Genomic DNA, 21,560 nt, shown 5'->3' on the forward strand with positions numbered 1-21,560 from the left:
ATTTGACAAAGTCCAACACTCAACAAATTGAATAGAAGGAAACTTCCTCTGCCTGATAAAAGGCATTTACAGAAACCCACAGCTATCACCATAATTAATGGTGAGAGACACTGAAAGCTTTTCCTCTAAATTCAGAAACGAGGATGTCTTCTCTCACCACTTCTGTTCCACCTTGTACTGGAGGTTCTAGCCAGAGCAACCAGACAAGGAAAAGAATTAATAGCATCCAGACTGGAAGAAAAGTAAAACTGTATTTTCAGATGGCATGATCTTGTGTATAGAAAATCTTTAGGAATCCACAAAAAAAAAACTGTTGTAGTTAATAAGCATCTTAGCAAGGTTGCTGGATACAAGAATTAGGAATAAAGTTGGAATGACAATCCAAAAATGAAATTAAGAAAGTAATTCCATTTATAATAACATCAAAAGAATAAAATACTTAGGAATACACTTAACCAAAAAAACAATACTGATACACTGAAAACTACAAAATGTTTAGACAGCCTAAGTAAATGAGACACCCTATATTCATGGAATGGAAAACTTAAACTACAGTCCTATTCAAATTCAGATTCAGTGAAAACCCTAACTTGGCATAAAGGTAAACATACGGATTAGTGAAATAGAATTGAGAGTCATAAATAAGCCCATGTATCGATTATGAATTTATTTTTGACGTGGAGGCCAAGATAATCCAAGGAGAAGGCATGGCGCCGTTCTGCAGATGGTGCTGGGACAATTGAACATCCACGTACGAAAAAACAAAGTTGGGTCCCTGCCTCGTGCCACATACAAAAATTGGCTCAAAATGGATCAAATACCAAATGTAATAGCTAAAACTGTGAAACTTAGAAGGAAACATAGGGATACATTTTCCTGGCCTCAGATTTGGCAATGAATTCTTAGAAATAATACCATCAGCACAGCATCAAAACAAAATAGAATCAAGATTTTACCAAAATTGAAAACTTTTGTACATCAGAGAGCACTATCAAGAAAGTGAAAAGAGAACCTACAGAATGGGAGAAAGTATTTGCAAATGGCAAATCTGATAAGCCTTTAGTATCCAGAATTTGTAAAGAACTCTTAAAAACCAACAACAAGAAGATTTTTTTGAAGTAGGCAAAGGATTTGTATATCCAAAGAAGATATAAAAATGGCCAAGTACATGAAAAGATGCCAAGCCTTTTCAGTCAGTAGGGCCGTGCAAATCAAATCACAAGATACCACTTCACGTCCTCTAGGAAGGCTATTATTTTTTTAAGGAAAATATTAAATGTTGGGTTGAATGTGGAAAAATTGGAATTCTCTACATTACTGGTGGAAGGTAGGATGGCGCAGCCAGTGTGAGAAACACTTTGGCAGTTCCTCAGAAACTTCAACATAGAGTTACCGTACGACCCAGCAGCTCTACTTCCAAATATATATATATACATATACATATACATATACATATACATATACACCCAAGAGAACTGAAAACATAAACACAAAATCTTGTTCAGGAATGTTCACAACAGCAGTATTTTGTATAATAGCCCCAAAATGAAAACAACCTCAAATGTCCATCATCTGATGAATATGTAAACAAAATAAATCTGCCCATTGGAATATTACTCAGCTGTAAACCAGAATGAAATACTGCTACATGCTACAACATGTACAACATGAATAAAACTTGAAAACATTATGCTAAGTGTGAAAGAAGCCAGGCACAAAAGGCCACATGTTACATGATTCTATGTATATGAAATACCCAGAATAGGCAAATCCACAGAGACAGAAAGATCAGCAGTTGTCAGGCCTGGGGACAGGGAACAACAGTAAGAAGTGACTGCTGATGGGTGTGGCGTTGCTTTGTGTGCTGAAGAAAATGGCCTACAAGTAGAGTGGTACTGGTTGCACAACCTCATGAAAATACTAAAACCTACATTGTATGCTTTAAATGGTGACTTTTATGATATTTGCATTATATATCAATCTTTAAAAAGTCAGAGTCAAGCTTTAGCTGGTGGAGATAGTAATCATACCATTCTGAAGATGAGAGAAAAAACATTGTAAGGGGTCTGGATTTAAGGAACAATCAAAAACAAACAACCAGCCACAAAAAAACCTCAATAATCACTATCATAAGAACTAGAATTTTTTAAATTGTATCCTGGAACTGAAAGCCTACCTAACTTGCAATATGGACCACTACCTAATTTCAGATACAGTCTTTTAACTCTTCTAGAACACAGGAATAGAGAGTGCTGTAGGGTAGCCAACATTAAAACAGAAAGAAGCTATTTTGAACCGTTCCTCTTCTGGCCCCAGCTGGAAGGAAAAAGTTAGAAGGCACAAGGGTATTATCTCTTGAAAGGGAAAGGTAACATTCTCAAAACATAAAACAAATCTCTTTTCATAAGTCATTTCTTCAGCGCTACAGGTGTGCCCGAAATGGTGATGCCTGCAGGTCCGCTCAGCAAGGCCTGGGCAGCCCCCCCGCTGTGCCAGGCAGCAGCCGCCCCTTAACCCCCTGTGTACCCCACATGTCTCCCTTTCCGTGGGGTGACAAGATAAAATGGCAGGGAAGAAGCACTGTTCCTTTTTAAAAGTTCATCTCTCTAAGGTTCTCCCTACCGTGGAGTCATCTTCTCCTGAACACTCTTAACTGTCATTGTCCCTCCTAAAAAGTGCCCATTACTTTTCGGAGATCTGTAGAGCAGGCATTTGCAGCTGGTGTGCTACAAGAAGTTATAAAACATGCAATACCTGACTGTTCAGTCAGAGGCAGTGACCTCTATTCGCTTAGGTTGTCAAGTTACAAAATAGTTCCGCTTTTGACTCAGTGAATATAAGATCATTTCCAAATTGTCTACCTAATTTATTATACATATAAGTAGAAGTTAATACTTTCTGTCTATAAAAGATCCAGTTGTGAGGTTTTGATTTATATTGATGTTTTCTGAGGTTTGGGGGCATAAGTTTGTTTTACAGGTTGGCTCATGTTTATCAGGTCTACAATACCATTTCAATTCATTTTCAGCCTGTGTGTCCATTCTGCTTTGGTTCTTCTGTGGTAGTGATATTCGACCTTAAAGAGTGAATTAGCACTGCTGATTAGGTGAAAAAAAAATCGAGACACATTATCTGTCTTCCAGGAAAGTACTGCTGCAGCCCGTCCGACACTGGTTGTGTTTCCCCCTAACCAGGAGTCCATTCTACACGACCAGTTGCTGGGACTCTTGTTGACTAACGGGCCTCTCTGTATTGACCCCTAGGGCTCCACAGAACCCTGTTTGAAATCACTGCTCCTCTTTAAAACATTTAAAAGTTATGAGACTTTTTTAAATGTCCCTAATGCTTTCTGAAGTGACGTTGTATAATAAAATATTTTTGTGACCTTTCTTTACTTTCAGTGAAACTCATGATGCATTCTTTACCAAAATGTGTAGAAATATGCCAGTTTTCTGTTTGCCGGGATTTTCTTGGCACACATAGTAGTATGTTCTTGAAGAATATCATGTATCTAAGAATTAGGAACATTTTTACTCACAAGTAATAAAAGAGCTGTGAATTGAAACATTTGCAGAATACATTTTGAAAATAAAATGAGAGTGGAAATGACAACTGTGGTTTCTTTATAAAAACAAGGTAAAATGTTTTAATTAGTAATCTTTATTTCCTCTAGGGTTTAATGAAGAAATTCATTCGATGTTCTACACGTGTAACTGTGGGAACTATAAAAAAATTTCTAAGTTTAAAACTAAAACTTCCAAGTTCTTATGAGGTAAGTTAATAATCTGACATGGATCATTTTGATTATTCTCCTCTGAAGTGAAATTCTAACAAAGTAAGTAAAAATTAAATGAACATACACTTAATTTAAATTTATAGAAACTTTGGTTATTTTCATGTAAAAATTTAATTCTTAAATGTAACATTCTATTTATGTAATCTGTATTTTTTATTTTAACCTGACTAGACCATACTACTAATGCTTTTAGTGTTTTATAATCAGAGAAGATATTTAACTAACATTAAGTATTCTCAAAATAAGTATCTCAAGTAAATGGGTCCTATTTTTGTTTTTTATGCCAGTGTGCTTTATTTAGGGTATCTTTTTTGTTTTTTATTTTTAATCTGAGACCTTAATCTTGAGATCCATTTTTATCAACTGTTCATTGACTTCTTTTTTAAATGTAAAACAGTATCAAAAGGGATTTTGTAAATACTGCTCCTTCTATTCCCGTAGTACATGAAGGTAGCACTATTTACCATGAAGTAAAAACTAGTGTTTCGATATTGCATCTGCATAAATGCAGTTCACCCATTTCTTTACAGGAGAGAGACAGTGCCCTGAGGCTAATCATAGTACAATATTCTTATCTGTTATAGTGCAAAGGACGTTTTCTGTGATTTTCAGTAATATTTACTGCCCCCCCCCTTATGTTGGTGCCCAAACATGTTGGGGATGATTTAGTGAAATACCTGAAAGCTGAAAATTCTGTAACAGCATTGCTTATGAATTTATGTTATAGGTAAGATAAGATGAAATTATCTACTTTGTTCTTTTGAACATAAAATGGTGTCTGAAAAACATTTTGAAGTCCATATCAGACCATAAATCATCAAAAAACTCAATATATTTTAGCTATTAATTTGTCTAATACAATTAGAACAATACTCATTTAGACTTAAGGTTCAGAACTGTTCTCTGTCTAGCCAAACAATTATTTAAAACCTGTTTTTCTTCACCCTTTCCACCCTTTAAATTTAATTGTCAGTTTGCTCTTAATAGCTAGAGAGCCAAAATGTTTAATTTATAGGAACCTATGATAAACATTGAATTATGCTTTGTTGATTAGTCAATTATAGTTACATATGGGGGTTGTTTGGTTCCTGCAACACTGGAGCAAAAGTGAGCATTGATAAGTCCAACGCTTTTTTGAAATTTTGTGCAAGGTGAGAAGAGGGTCCTGTAAGTATTAATGCAAGTTACCAGCCAAGCAGAGCAGGGAGGCCTGAGACCCCTGGCAGACACAGGCCAGTGGCATGGTGCCAACTGTGCTGGCAACTTAGCTGAAGGTAACTACCAGAAATTCTCACATGCCTTGAGGGCCCCATAAATCACATCTCTACATTCATTCATGTGCCCTCTTCAGATCTAAACTAAGAGGAAAGTTACTCCTTCAAATCTTGGGAAGGTGAAAGCATTCTGAGAGATGAATGTAAAACTGCTGTGAAGAAGTGAGGTTTCCACAATTTCTTCTCATTCAGTAAGAGGCGATTGCAAAAATACATCCAAAATCTCAAAGCTCGCACAGAGACATGGACTAAGAAAAGTTGCATTGCTTTGCAAAATTGTGTGTATGAACTTGAGGTACAGGTAGGTGGGGCAAGATAAAAAGTGCTTCAATGGTACTTCTTTCTGCTTTAAATAAAAACAGTGTTCTTTTTAAGTAAATGAATAATATTTCTATTTTAACTATTTGAGTCTTTTTTGAAATTTGAAAAAAAATGTAAAACAGATATCCATTCAAAATTACTTATGTTAATGGGCCTGTAACTGTTCTTTTTAAAGTTGGATGTGCTGTGCAATGGTGAGATCATGGGGAAGGATCATACTATGGAATTCATCTACATGACAAGATGGAGACTGAGAGGCGAAAACGTAAATTGCTTTTATATTTACTTATGTGTATATTTAGTTTGGAGTGCTGTGTTACTCAAATTTAACAGTGTTACCTAGAAACTCAAAGAACAAACTAACTAGGGAAAGAGAAAGAACTGGTTTCTGTTTATTGTTTCTCCCAGTTATACCATGATAATTAGTCCCAACTACAAGACCAAGGTTTATGTTAAATGTAGTTTTATTATATTTAAGGTGAGTTTAAAACCCAATTAAAATATATTCGGAGTTCTACTAACCTCAAGACAGAGAAGATGACACTCACATATTTTAAAACCTTCATAAAATGTGGGAGCATTTAACTATATGGAGTGGGGGTGAGGAGACTAAAGATCCGCCCTGTCTAGTATGTTTAATGGTTGATAGCATCATTTTCTGGTCACTGTAGAGAGGATGGTTAGGGTAAAATCTAGGTAAACTTTTTTCAGGTATCTGATTTATATTGAAAGTATAAAATTAGACCAAAGGATAAATGTGTTCACAGTGATTTCTGATGCCAGATTAGATTATTGTGCCTTAGGTCCTAAGCAATATAGGAAAAATGATGAAAAGAAATACCTAAGAAAATCCAGAAAACCTAAAAGGAGAATTTTATATTTTGAACTGTATCTTGGGCTAGGATTAATTAGAACGTTCAAGCATATCTCATCTGAATTATATGTAACATTGATATTAGGGAAATTTTAGGGACTAGGGATTATAAGGTTAATATGTAGAGTAAGGAACATAGTAGTGATACTAACAGAAACTCTCATCATAGCCTGATTACATGAATCAACTTTGATTGACTGCAAGGTTAGAGTAAATGACTTCCATTTAACCCTTAAGATTTTGTGGTATTTAGGGTAAAAAATGTCATATTTTTAAACTCTGTAATTTTAACCTCTCTGTAAGCTAGGTTTTATTATGTTTTCTTACGAAAATATAAATTAATTATAAAAACAATCACAAAGTTAAGAAATGTAGCCTCACACAAAGATAGCTCATACAGAGTCCAGATATAATGAGGGTATAGTGGTTCAAAAACATACTTACATTAAATGTAAACATCTGTGGAACTTCTGTGAAACCTCAAAATACCTTATTTGTGTGCCATTCAAGGATATTTGGCTCTTTTTAAGAAGAAATGTCTTGATGTGATATAATCATAAATGAAGTTCCTAGCTTCTTAGTCACAATTTTTTTTTCTATTTTCTCACATGGGTCAAGCTTCCTTGTGAAGCTGAATTATCAAGACCAGGAAGAAAAAATTATGTTTTATTACTAGTCACCAACTAGTTGTGTGCCCTTGAATTCAATAAACCTCTCTAGAGCTATTTTACATCTAATTGTCTTTGTATCTGGTAAATTACTACTTGCCTTTATATGACATTTCCTAGTTCTTAAATGATACTGCATACATCACCCTCATTTAATCCTTCCAACTAAAATGCTTCAGGTAGCAGGTACAGATTACAGAAACAGTCACTACCCAGCACTGTTGGGGTCTAGATAGTGTAATATTACACGTAATATTAATATCGTATTGGTACAACTTTGGCTTTCTTTGGTAGTTCTTTGGGCATTTCAGTATGTGCTTGGAACCATCGTTATCAACGGGCTTGCCTTAAGTTTGAAGAGGTGTAAGTAGTTAATCCGCTGCAAGACTCCGCTAGCACTCGCCGTCCTTCATGAGATTCCCTGCCCAAAGGTCACCCACACTGCCAGTTATTTTAAGGTCAGAGAAGGAACTAATGCATTGAACTTGTTATTAATAGACTATAAATTAAATCAGTCTTTGCTACAATTATGATTTTGATTACACATTTCAAAAGTTTTAAGTCCTTAGTTGTTTAAGACATATTTTACCAAAAGTTAGTTCAAAAACTGTTCACTATCACTCACGATTTTTTCATTCACATGAAAACTAAACCAATAAATAGAGAAATTACCATTTTATATTTATAGTGCAATAGTGAAATAATATACTAGCCTGTTTTATTTTTTTTCCAGCAAGAAAAACCTGTATTTGTTTGCTTCCCTCCTCCAACCTGTTTTCTGCCATAGCCTTAACAATCTCAATCCTTCCAAGGCTAGTAGTTCCGTTTTTCCAGTCTCTCAAATCAAAATCCCTGAAATCAACCCTGATTCTTTTTCTTTTACCCATTTTTAGCAAATATAGTGACCCCCACACTATACATATAATACTATACAGTATACAGGATAATCAGAATCTCCTGTGTCTTACCAGCTTCACTCTACCACCACCCTGACCCAGGCCACCGTTAGCCATCCTCCTGAATTCCTACCAAAGTCTCCTACATGGGCTCCGTACTTCCACTCCTGCTGCCACCTGTTTCCCCCTCCCATCTTCATCCAGTGCAGCAGTTAGAACATGTGAGAACACGTCACTTCTCTGCTTTGAACTCTCCAGTAACATCCAGTAGCATGTAGACAAAAGCCAAAATCCTTCCAGGGACCTACAGATACAACCCACATGATTTTCCCCAGATACCTTTCTGGTCTTACCCCTTTTCTCTCCCTCTGGCTCCCTGCACTCTGGCCTCCCCAGCCTCTGTGTTTTCTGTCCTGTGGCCAGGCTTGCTCTGGCCTCCCCAAGTGTCACCTGACTTGCTCCCTTTACCCCTTCAGTCACAGAGTTACGCATCTACATAACCACCTCAGTGAGGACCCTGACTTTGCTTAATATTACAGTTCCTTGTCCCACTCTGGCACTCTTAATCTTTAAAAATCAAAATTTTAGCCGAGGCAGGTGTGGCTCAGTGCATTGAGTGCTGGCCTGAGAACCAGTAAGTGTCCAGTTCAATCCCAGTCAGGGCACATGCCTGGGTTGTGGGCCAGGTCCCCAGTAGGGTGTGCACACAAGAGGCAATCACACACTGATGTTCCTCTCCCTCTTTGTCTCTCTCCCTTCCCCTCTCTCTAAAAGTAAATATTTTTTAAAATAAAACATTTAAAAAATTATATATATATATTAATTCCTGGGCATTGTATTTTTAAAAATGAAAATAAATTTAATTAATTTATTGGGGTGGCATTGGTTAATTAAATTATATAGATTTCAGGTGTACAGTTCTATAACACATCATCTCTATATTGTATTGAGAGCTCACTGTCCCAAGTCATGTCTCCTTCCATCACCATTTATCCCCCTTTACTCTCTTCTACCGCCCCCACCCCCTTTTCTTTGGTAATCACCATGCTATTGTCTGTCTATGAAGTTTTTATTTTCCCTGCGCTTAATCCCTTCACCCTTCTCACCCAGTCCCCCAACCCCCACCCCCTTGATCCTATTTCATGCCTTCCTAGTATTTCATACATCTGCCTACTGTGCCTCCTGTTTATGTTTATTGTTTGTCCTCCAGCTGTAATGCGCTCTGAGGGCAGGGGTCCTGCTTGTTAACTGCTGAGTCTCAGCATGGACAGCAGTGCCTAATACAGATGCTCAATAAATATTTGAAGAGTAAATTGAATGAAAAAATTTTATAAGGTAATAGTTATATAAAATATATCCTAAAGGTTATTCTATTTATTTGAATCTCAGTTTCTCAGTTGATTTTGTTAAACAAATTTAACATTTTTGCACTTGTTCCAATTAATTATCAATCATAATAGTAGTAATTAATGAATTCTGACCATTGAAATGAATGGACAAATTAGCAATAAAACAATCATTTCTTGATTAAAACCCTACTAGCAATCACGTACTTTCCCATCTCTACCCTCCATTGCTAGCGAGATGCCCCGTGTCTGAAAACTCACAGCACTTCACCCTCTGGCGTTGCTAGCTGGCTTGGCCTGGGGCTGAGGCAGCTTCTCTGCTAAACATCCACCTTGGGGTTTTTTCACTTGCTTTTAGTGCATTTTGGTATTATACATTTCAGTCCACTGGGGTTTGTTTATTTACACACACATACCTACAACAAGGCTAAGACTGTAACTTTAGTTGGGGTTTTTGGTCAGAAATATGAATTATTGAATGATCTGTAACTTTCCTCACTGTTTTGAGATGTCACTATTATCTGCATATGTATCTACATGTGTCTGTATACACACAGACAAATGTGTGTGTGCCCTCATATATATATATTTGTGTGTGTGTGTGTTTTCTTCTCATTCCTGGGCGTTGTATTTTGTTCTGAGTGGGTCTCATCTCTGCACCAGCATTACACATTGTACAGCTTATAAAAGTCTGATCACATAACACCTCTGTCTAACACCTCTCAATTATCCATTTCCTTTGGGGTAAATTTGAATACAGTTCAAACTAACTTGCAAGGCAAATAATTGGGCCTTCTAGGTTACTTTATGCTGTATTTCAGTATGTTAGGGCAAAGCTGCTTAATTCTTCTCAAAATTGTGTTGGTTTTTTCCTGTTTATTTTTTTCAGGTGAGCTTCAGAATAGGATTTTAATTGCCATTGGATTAAATTTCTAGGTTGTTTGGCTAGAATTGGCATCGTTGCAGTTTTTTATTCTGTTCAGTGTGGTGGGGTATCTCCTTACACATTCTGCCCTCTTCTCTGTCTCTGAATAGACAGTTCCTGTTGGATGCCACGTCCGCCTCTGAGTCTTTTGCCTCAGGCACGGACACTGCATATTCAGGTCACCTGTACACCTTGTCCCGTTTGTAGGGTCCTAGGAAGAATCTCGGAAATCGATTCTGCCTCCATTTCTCCAGAGTGAGACACAGCCCTGTACCACCCGCCACCACGCCTCTCCTTTAGCCTGGGGCCGCTCTGCTTCAAGCTCAGCCCACTTTTTATGCCCCTGCTCTTTCTGGATGTTTGGCTTGTGATTCATTTTTTAAAAGATTTTCATCTTTCAGAATCAAGTATCTGGTCAATTTTATTTTACTCTTGGAAATTTTTCAGTTCGTAACAATACTACAGCCTCAAGATCGTTATCCACAAGATTGCCTTTTTAATATTGGTTCATCTTTTGTCTATTAGTGGGATAAAATATACCTTTAAAAATAAACAGTGCTTCTCTATGTAACTACAAATCACCTGGGGATCTTGGTAAAATAATAGATTCTGATTCAGTAAGTTGGCGGTAGGGACCAAGAGTCTGCATTTTTAATAGTTTCCCAGGGGATGCCAGTGCATCTGACCTTTGGATCATCCTTTGAGTAATAGGATTTTTGAGATGTTATCCATGACCACTGGCTTGCCCTGTAGCTTCCACATCTATGAATTGAGAGTGTAGAATAACAGAATTAGATCTCAGTTTGGAAGGGACTTAGTTGACTAACTACCAAACATGGTTTCTGTTTATAATATACATACAGTGTTCATTACATTTTTTGAAATAGAAATGGAATTATATGTGTTGTTCTGCAGCTTCTCATTTGATAACGTCTTTCAGAGAATCAGTAAAATTTGAAATAATTCTATGTCACGAGTTGATAGCATTCTGTTTGTGTGGCTGTGGCATAATTTGATTACCACACACCGCTTTGGTGTTCTGATACTACAGGCAGTGAGATACAATTGCAGTACATACGTCTTTTTGCACACGTGCGAGTATACTCATTGGCTAGATTCCAGGTACGGATTTACAACAGAATATGTGTGTTTTAAATATTGATAGGTACTAACAGATTGTCTTCTAAAAAGGTTTGAGCAATTTATAATCATACCAGTAATGTATAAAATAGTGCCATTTTCTGATATCCTCACTAATACTGATATTACCAGTTTTTTATTTCTTCTGAGAGGTTTCTTTTTATATCCATTGCCGTGTTGCATTTTACATGTAGTGTTTGTCTCTTGCTGACTTCTAGGAGCTCCTCGTGTGTTCTGGGTGTCAACCTTTCATTTACATATGTTGCAGCTACTTTTCTCCCACGTGTGTCCTGCTTTCTAGTTGTTGACTCAGTTTTTTGATCCTTAAAATTTAGGAAACACTGGCTATCTTGAAAAATTTTAGTAAGAATTAATGAGATATAATAAAGCACTTAGCAGTGTGCCTGGCATAATAAATGATATTAATAGCTTGTGTATGTTAGCTTTTATTATTATAATTCCTCTTACACTTAGTCTTATCCGAGAGCTTACTGTTGCTATCTCTGTCCACGCCTTCGTTTTCATCATGAACTCACATTCTTCCCACTCACCTCTTCTGGGTGGGTTCCCTTCCCACTCTCGGTACAGCCCCTCTTTCCCAGATGGCCGTGGTCTTCCAGCAGCCCCGCTGGTCTGTATCTAAAGTTGCTGCGCCACGTTTGTCCTGCTTTGCTCTGTTCAAATTGTCAAGCAGTTTTAGGAAAAGCAAACATCTATCTTGACTGATACCAAAGAGATCAGTGGGGGGAAAATAGTAAAATTGTCTCTTTCCACCTTAACTCTTTACACTCATCACACGCTATTTGGGACTTGCAGTTAGACCAGGTTTGAGAGACAGAGCGTGGGGACTCTTCGGAGAGAGCAGGGAAGGCTGCCCGGGAGAGCAGCGCGGGCATGTTGTACGGCATGTCGATGAGCCCTGCACAAAAGGCAAGGACTGACTGACTTCTGGAGGAAAAACCGCTGACAGTTTGGGGGAAATGGAAAATTTCTAAATTTTTCTTTAAAAGGCTGTCAATATATTTGTTTTAATTATTGCTTACTTAAGTATTCTTTCAAACTGTATCTTTTTAAAAGCTATTCTGGGATATTGGATTTATCCTGGCTAATTTACATCTTCCATTTGTATGTATTTTTTTCCATTTGGAAGATATATGCAATGTTGAATTCACATATGCATAATTATGTTAGCATAATAATTATTATATTTAGCATAATACTGAAAAATCAGTATTTGGGAATTATTTTTAATATGGTTAAACTGCTAAAAGTTAGTTTACAAATGAATTTACTTAATAGTTTTAAAATATGTTCATTCATTGATTGACTCATAAAACATTTTTCAGTGCTGCTGCATGCCAACCAGTTCTGGGCCTTAACTCTTAAGACTGAAAATGTAAATAAATTGCAGACTCAAGGAGCTCACAATCTGATACTGTTAAAGTATAATGGAGACTAAGAATCTAATCTGAACAATGTAAAGAACAGAATCTAAAACAGAAAGTGGACCCCTTACAGTTAGAGGCAAATTGCATGTCCCTGTCAGAGTGCTGATACCCTTAAATAGAGACACTTTCAGGAGGCAGTTGGAGAGGAGATCTATAAGAGATCACTTCTAGGGAGGGACAGAGGAAGTAGGGCACCCCTCCTGGACAGAAGAGGTGAGGGTTTCCCAGGAATTAGTATTTGAAGAGGATATGCAAAGGATGGGCTGCCATTTTGGTAAAAATATTTGCAGAATATTAGCAAAACTCTTACTTAGCTACTAAAATTACTTCAAGCTAAATTTTACCAGTCACTGAGTTCTTAAAATCAATTTTTAAAAAACTACCATATTTTGGAAAGTGTTTACTTAAAATTAATCATGTTGACTCATGTTTGACGTTAAAATATTTTAAATTATCAGTTTTAAATATGTATCCAGTTGTGGATGCCTCTTATCTGATGAGTTCATCTCCTCCGCAGTTTCGGTGTCTGAACTGCTCAGCTTCGCAAGTCTGCCCTCAGGATGGCCCTTTGTATCAGGTAAGAGGCACTCACGACTGTCCCTGCCTGTCCCTGCAGCCCCAGGACGCGGCCCCAGGGGACTGCTTCCATCCCACACTCAGGTGCCTGAGATGTGTGACTCTGGAAACAAACACCTGAGCTACAAAACTTCCTTTCAGATTAAGTCCCCACAGGTTTCTGTTATTTTAGTGCTCTTGAAATAGCTATTTAATTTTACTAAACTAAAAATGAAATTATGTGTTAAGGCCATAGTTTATGAGTTAGGAATTTTTAATAATTACCAGTTTTATCCCTTGAGAAACCTCTGCTCCATATTGGATCTCGGCTCCATGCTAAATACTTCTGTGTGTGTTATTTTTTTAAATGAATTCTTTACCCACAAATGAAAAATAAAATGCCGCATGAGGTGAAGCTGAATAATGGCAGCAGCTAAATGTAGTTACAAACTTGCTTACTAGGTCCTGCCCTAAGTACTTTACCGAGTTACTGCTTTTAATACAGAATGATAGTGACCAAATTTAATAATGCACCAAGAAAACTTGAACATGCATCTGAGGAAAGTTTATCTCATAAAAATACATATTAAAAATTTGGAAAACATAAGGGGCTAGGGTAGTATAGTAAGAATTACTGTCCATAGATGATCTGTGATCAGCCTTAATCTGTGGATGAGTCACAGCATTTCTCTAAAATCCTCATTGTTTGGAATATTACTCAGCCATAAGAAAAGAACAAAATATTACCATTTGCAACAGCATGGATAGACCTAGAGGTTATATGCTCAATGCATAAGTCAGAAAAAGACAAAGCCATATGCTCTCACACATGTGTAAAATCTAAAGACCAATGTAAACAAACAAACAAAAGAGAAATAGACTCAGACACAGAGACTGAATTGCTGAATGCCAGAGGTCAGCAGGTTTAGGGGATTAGGTAGAAGAGGTGAAGGGATTAAGAAGTATAATTGGTAGTACAGAACAGTCACAGGGATATAAAGTACAGCCTAGGGAATGTAGTCAACACTAATATTGTAATAACTGTATGGTGCCAGGTGCGTACTGGAAATACCAGGGACACCTTATAAAGTATGTGACTGTCTAACCACTATGCTCTACTCCTGAAATGAATATAGTATTGAATGTAAATTGTAATTGAAAAGATTTTTTAAAGAACAGAAAAAAGAAATAATTCGTACTTTATGGTCATACCCTTGAATTTGCATATCTTAAAACTGTGTTCAAAATTTGGGGGACAAGGGGAAATACTTTGTTTTTTTTTATTACTGAACATTATAAATGCACTTCTTGAAAATTGAGTTCTCAATAACACTGTGCTGAGGCATCCCTACTTCTTTTAGAAATGTAAAAATAGAACAGCTTACTTGGAGTCCGCTCTCCTGTGTGAGAGATTTAGCAAGAAGGCTTTTAAAATGTGTATGCTGTTTGAACCAGCAGTCCCACTTCTAGGAACCAGTCTGGGAGTGGGGGGTAGGCGGGGGTGCCGGGACTAGACTGTATAGGTTCTTGGGTCAAAATTAATTTGTTAATAGCCAAAAAAGAAGAGGGTGTAAAGTGAAAAGTACAGCAGAAGAGATTTATTTGATCACTTATAATTCACTTGCGTAAAGGCATTATGCATAGCCTTTAAAAATGATCATATTGCCCTGGCTGGTGTAGCTCAGTGGATGGAGCGCAGGCTGCAAACCAAAGGGGTGCGGTTCATCTCCCAGTCAGGGCACATGCCTGGGTTGCGGGCCAGGTCCCCAGTGGGGCTCATGTGAGAGGCAACCACACACTGATGTTTCTCTCCCTCTCTTTCTCCTTCCCTTCCCCTCTCTCTAAAAAGAAATAAATTTATTTTTAAATGGACAAAATTATTTACCAAACAATATATGTAGCATGATTGCAGTTTTGAAAGACAAGTAAGCACATAAATAAAAAGATTAGAAGGATATAAACAGAAATGATTATGATAGTTATCTTTGGATGGTGTCATTTAAATGGTGTTCCTTTTTTTCGTGTGTGTGTACTTTTGTGTTCTCCAAATCTACAGTAAAGGCAAGTTATTTTTGTGATAAATAACTTGTTTTTTAAGAAAAACAGTATGTCGATGTTAATTTTAGGGTTTTCTAACATCCCATTTGAAATATATACTTCAGAAGTATCTACTCTTTATCTTAGAACCTCATGAGACCGAGGCCTAGCAGCAGGTCTACGAAGTGGAAGCTTGGTCAGTGTGGTCACTTTACCACCCGAGGGGGCGTGAAATGCCGTGTTTTCTTAGGTCAGCACACAAACTGAAATGCAAATGGAACTTGAAGTTTATCTTAACTTCCAGTGCTGTAACACATTTCAGTAAAAGTATTAAGCTTCATATGTTGCCATAGAAGAAACACACACAAATGGTTGGTTACTTGGAGGGGCAATCAAAACCATTTTTGGTCCAAAACTGAGAAAAACCTCAAGCACTTAACCAAGCCATTGTAATGTACTTCCCTCTCTATCTTCATGCTTATAAAATCAGTGATGGAATTTTCTATATATTTTGAACAAATTCTAGAGCAAATGACTTAACTGTTTGCAGAAAGTGTGCAGATTTAGCAATCAGGAGTGGAAAACAAAGGTAGAAGATTATTAACAAAGGGCATGCTGTGGGCTGGGCTCTGGGAAGATGGGAAGCAGTGAAGTCGGGTTGGATGTCTGGTCGCAGTCCCCAGATCTGGCCAAGCTTCAGATGAAACCCAGGGAGTTTCATAAAACGCAGATTTCTGTGCCCCGCTCCCAGCTACTCTGATTCAGGGAGCACAAAATAAAGTTTAAAATATAAACGAGCAAACAAAATTCCTACCAAAATCAATCTAAAGCTTGGAAACCCCGAGAGACTGTCTGTGACTTTCACTGCAGCCCCTGGAAACCTGATAGTGGTGCCGCCTTGTCCCTTCAGCCGGGAGGCGCTAGTCCCAGTTCTCATCCCCACCCTCCAGTCCCAGTCCCAGTCCCATCCTGGGCCGAGTGGTAAGAGAGCCAACACGGAGTGTTCTCAGTTTGTAACATAATTACGATAAGTCATGAAATGGTCATTTTCAGGAGTGCAGAATCTCGGACTGTCCCTTTCATTCATGAAGAAAACTGGTTCTCTGTCCTGGATTTTCACATTCACCCACACTGAGATGAAGAAGAAACAGTCCATGGCCATTTCAGTCCTTTCTTGGTTTCATAAAAGTAGCTCCTCAGAATTTCATTTTAAAAGGAGGAATCTGCAGCCTTAAGAAAAGGAAGACAGTTGGCACTCCAGACCCTTCCTGGCTTGGGCTCTGTCCATGTGGTGAAACGAGGTGAAAGCAGACCCAGCAGTAGCAGGGCAGCGCATCCCCTGTGTCTGCAGGAAGCCGTTTCCTCTCGAGTGCCGTATCCAGATGTGTGGCCTTTTTTTACATAGAAGGACAGTCTGAACCATTCAAGTATATAAGAATCAAATCTAAATATTTAATAGTATCAACTGATTATTGAAAGGAGGCAGTAAACCTAAATGTTTCATGTAACAGATTAGCTACTTGTTTTTCTTTAAAAAAAACAAGTATCAAAACTGACTAAAAAGAAATAGATTCATAGAGGGAAGTGTCCGTTAGTTTGTGACTCAGCGGGCTTTCGGGAATGCAGCTCTGTTGGAACCCAGCTACAGACTCGCCCGTTCAGCCCTGAGGTTGGTGATCCAACACCCTTAAGGAGGGCACTGCGGCTTTCAGTCCTCCACGGGCCCTGCCTCTCCCTCGGTGTTACATTAGGGGTATTCACCTACGCAACCAGCATGACGTCTCTAGGCCTTTAAACTTGACCTTTGTTGTACACTATGGAAAACTTTACTGATTCTAGAAAAATAATGGCAATTAAAAATTACACAGTTTTCATAGATATAACAGAATGGGGGTTACCAGAGGGGAAGTGAGGTGGGAGAGAGCAGATTGGGTAAATGGGGTCAAATATATGGTAATGGAAGGAAACTACGGGCTTTGAGTGGTAAGCATGCAATAGAGTGTACGGTAGTGAATTATAATGTCATACGCCTGAAATTTATATATTATTAACCAGTGTTACCCGATAAATGTAATTAAAAATACATAGTTTTAATGTCACCTTGTCGTAATCACTAGTATCAGCAAATACTGGAAATTATAACCCCTCATTCTTAAAATCTCTTGTATATAATCTACATTGTTTTTATAAACACAGTCTTATTCATCATCTGTTTTTATTTTATAGTCATATCCCATGGTATTGCAGTATCGACCAAGGATTGATTTTGGTTAGACCAGGGGGCCTCGGTCCCACTGAGATGAATCCTGCACTATTCGTTTACTCTGGACAGATTGCACAGCGAACGGCGTGTGGACTAGAGGGACACAACCAGTCTTTCAGCATGCAAATAAGGCCATTGTCTGTCTCTAAATTGTCAGTCGCATTTATGTTATTTCTATTATAAGCAAACCAAGTGCCATTCTGCTACTGAACCACCTGCATAAGTTATTTGTGCCGTCTCCCCGTGTTCAAGTCCCAGTCGGCGTCAGTGAGGTGTGCGCCACGATGCAGCCCTGAGTGTTCTGCTCGCCTGTTCCAAGACTGTTCTGATGTTTGGTTACACTAGTAATATGGCTTAATCTTTGTGGTGTTGCAGTTTCCACATACTGTTTTATTAATTCTTGTTTAAATAGTATACTGTACAAAAAACTAGTAATTATTATATCTTGAAATTTTTGTATGGGAAATATATTTAGAAAAGTGGTTTCTGAGCCACTGTCCTGTTCTCAGTAAGGTTTTTGTTTGCAAAATAGTTTATCTTTGGGGAAGAATTCCACTTATTCTTTGAGCACATTGTAATTGTAGGCATTTTAAAACATCTGTCAGTGTAGTCTACCAATTGCACAAGGAGAGCATGTTAGCCCTCCAGATTGAAAATGTACGTGATTCCTGGAGAACTGAAGTTCGCTTCACAGTCATTCAGAATGTTGGCAGCTGATCACATTGACTTCTAAGGAAATTAATGTGGAAGTAAGGTCAGTCTCCGTTCATAATGCCTTATGACTAGAGGGTGCTGTTCCACAAGCCGTCACTGAGTAGCTCATTTTACGAATGTGTCTTTATACCGTTGCTCTCATTTAATGAGTACAGTGTTGCTCTTTTTCCTTTGGCCTTAGGTATGTGTCACTGTGGCATGCAGAGGGTTAGGATGATTTTAAATATTAGGATCTTTAGAGCAGATAACATTAGCTATTTTATGGATCTCAAAAGTCTCAGAGCAGTTGTAGATTAAAACTGTTAGTTACCTATCACATTTCCAAAACATTTGCATACAATAGAATAAACACAGTGTAGTAAATATGCTAACCAAAAGTAATAGTCTGAGGATATTTCATTTTAGATCCTGTAGCAATCTGGGGAAATGGGATTACTGTTTTGTTAGTAAATTCATTAAGGTCAGAGCTGGGATAATGTCCTTGATTTTGCAGTTTTGTTAAGTCTTCCATTCATTTTGAGGTTAGTGCACAAGTCAAAGAAAGTCTCGTTACCTTAACTTATATGAAGAGCTTCATTTTAAATGTTTTAAAATTTATAGTTGTTTTCAAAAGAAACTTCTTTGGAAATTGTTTTATTAATTGCTTCAAAACAAGTTAACCTCTGAAACTTAGGAAAAATCTTGAAAAGTAGGAAAAATATTTGAGAAGTCTGACATGAGCACAACCTGTGTGTTACACACATAGTTTTTATACTGTATACATGGTGGATGTGCTGCATTTTCTAGTAAAATGTACCACAAATTAATGCCTTCTGACTCAAAATGCTCCTTAGAAATAACACATTGTACAACGCTAAGAAACACATACAAAATACAGCTAAATCTTGATGCATTTCATAGTATAAAAGGCTGAACTATCATAATTCTCTTTCCCACTTATCTTTGTTTCAAGTCAAAAAGTCTACATTAAATTTTCTATTGTTTCTATTCTGGCTTATGTGAAAAAGGTTATGGCAATTTCATTGTGTGTGTGCTTGGAAGGGCTCACGAGCAGAGTTTAAAAGGCAGATTTTTCTATTCAAAATCTTAAAAAATGGTTGGAATAGACCATTGCCATCACACTCAACCAAAAACTAAATTTACTCTTTAGCTACAGAAATTATTTTATCCTGTGAAATCTAATTCCCTATATCCCTAAGAAATTTTAAAATTTATTCTAAATTTGTGACATCTAGATCAGTGATTGAAGTAATATTTTACATATGGAAGTTAACTTTAATTGACTTAAAGCAAAATGCTTTGAGAGTACATTTTTAAGACCACTCATGAGACTTGGATGTTTCTGGGTCCCTAGCCAAAACGTACAAACTGAAGTGAATTTTATATATACAGTCTCTTTAAATTTGTTCTGTTGCTTCATCATATGTAATTTCACCGTTTTTCAAGTAAATACAGGGTCCGGCACAAATAATGCCCCCTTTTTATTACAACAAAATCATAAGCATGTAATTCTGTAACATAGCAATATCACACTCAAGGACACCACATGACATTTTAAGTGAAATGTTCAAATTAAAACTATAAGTTATTACACCCATGTTATTACCTACTGACCACACTCAAGCAGGCCTTACTTCTGCCAGACCCTGTGTATAGGAAGCAATTATGGAATTTAGAATAGTTTTAGTGTATTCACGTTTTTACTGAGATACAATGGAATATGTGCCAAAACATGTGAAAACCTGACATAAAAGACATCGTTTGTCACTTGGGGGAAGGTACACATTTTATGGTGGTCCTGAGTAACACGGTATTACTACTGGAACCACAGCCTTCTTCAGCTGACCTCTTTTGATATATTCAACTATGATTTTCTAAGTATGGGACCTCTTTCGTATCTAGTAATACACTAAGTCCCCAGCTAACTATTCCCTAAGTTAGGTTATGGAATTTGCAAGAAACCAGGTATAGAAAAATGTACAGACAACTTTTGTGGTTAGTTTTATAAACTTAGGGTGCTAGTAAAATACTCTTTATATAAATAACCTATAGGAATAATCATCTAAATCTGTAAAATTGGAGAAGAACTAGAACTTAAATTTTTGTTTAATGTGTTATTTCTTAAGTAAGAAACTAAAAGAACTTTACTTCCATAAAAGATTTTGTAATCTGTTTTCTCTGCCTTAGATATCATAGTAGTAAAAGGGTCAAGGAACCTTGGACATCAAGATCTGTTATTTAAAGACATTAACTGAAGTAAATCACATCAGTTACTGGAAAAATCAGAATAGGGCCTTTTCTCTAGATTAACAAAATGCTTTCAAGAAGTACAAATGAAACTAAAAGGCTCATTGATGACGTAATATTAGCCCATTCAGTCTGGGTACTGCTGTCTTGGGTGGTATCTTCTATCTACTTTTAGAAAAAGTATATTATTTCATTATTCATTGAAAATTTGTCCCATACTAATATGCCACATTTTATAAATGTAATGAGTTTGCTCAACTCTATTATACTCAAATGTAATCTAAATTTAAGTGATTCTTTAAGAGAAAAAAGTGTGTTATATAATATTATGAACTGTTCAGCTTTATTGAAATACTTAAGAGAAAGTGCCTCATCGCAACTGTGCGTTTGTTTTAGATTTACTGCGTACGTTTTGAGATACCTGTACCTGTCTCCTGTGAATGATTTCACACCTAAATGGGCACCTGTAAGTTGATTGCTTTTGTAAGGATTTTCATAAGGAAATACATCTCACCAAAGACATTTTACTGCTGATTAATGACAATGTTGGAGAGACAGTCTTAACAGTTTGGAGGTTGGGAATTTTCAGATTGCAGTTTAATTTTACATTAGGCAATAACCTTGAGTAATTGCTAAGTTATCGCCAAAGAAAGGCTTTAAAATGAACTTTCATGGTGAGATTAATCCGTTGCAGGTTTTTCTTTCAATTAGCAGCGCACACTCTTCCAAATAGGCTTCCTGTTTTTCCAGCACTGTTTGACAGATCTTAGGAAATCTGAGGTGGGAAAGAGAAACACAGCAAGTGGCCTTTCTCTGGATGAAAAGTGAGAGAAGGACATACTTTGAAAAGAAAATTGAAATGCAGATTTTAAGTTCTAATTTGAGAAGCTTCTTATTCCATGGAGGGAGCAGAAACAAACATCACATTTATTTGGTTCCCAGGTTCTTCATAACATGAGAGATTTTATTGAAGACAGACTTTGGTAAGAGTGCTCACGTGCTCATTTGTATAGAAAATACTACATTCTGTTGGATTCACATACATAAATGCTTCTC

The 21,560-nt window shown here is 37.1% G+C and overlaps 1 protein-coding gene across 5 annotated transcripts in view; it reads left to right on the plus strand.

Moving 5' to 3' along the window:
• The window catches only part of PCGF5 (polycomb group ring finger 5), a 113,367-nt gene extending 93,831 nt beyond the window's left edge, over positions 1-19,536 (plus strand). For 4 of the 5 annotated variants that reach the window (XM_037047329.1, XM_037047328.1, XM_037047330.1 and 1 more), the window contains exons 7-10: positions 3,674-3,772; positions 5,567-5,656; positions 13,206-13,265; positions 17,507-19,536. In XM_037047329.1, coding sequence (XP_036903224.1) covers positions 3,674-3,772; positions 5,567-5,656; positions 13,206-13,265; positions 17,507-17,554 — 297 coding nt within the window. In that variant the 3' untranslated portion in view covers positions 17,555-19,536. The remainder of the gene's footprint in view (positions 1-3,673; positions 3,773-5,566; positions 5,657-13,205; positions 13,266-17,506) is intronic. The other variant, XM_037047331.1, reaches the window with a different exon arrangement.
• Positions 19,537-21,560: the final 2,024 nt, after the last annotated feature.

This window comes from Sturnira hondurensis, unplaced genomic scaffold (genome assembly GCF_014824575.4).
Source record: "Sturnira hondurensis isolate 20B ecotype Veracruz unplaced genomic scaffold, ASM1482457v3 Scaffold0005563, whole genome shotgun sequence".
Taxonomy (NCBI): domain Eukaryota; kingdom Metazoa; phylum Chordata; class Mammalia; order Chiroptera; family Phyllostomidae; genus Sturnira; species Sturnira hondurensis.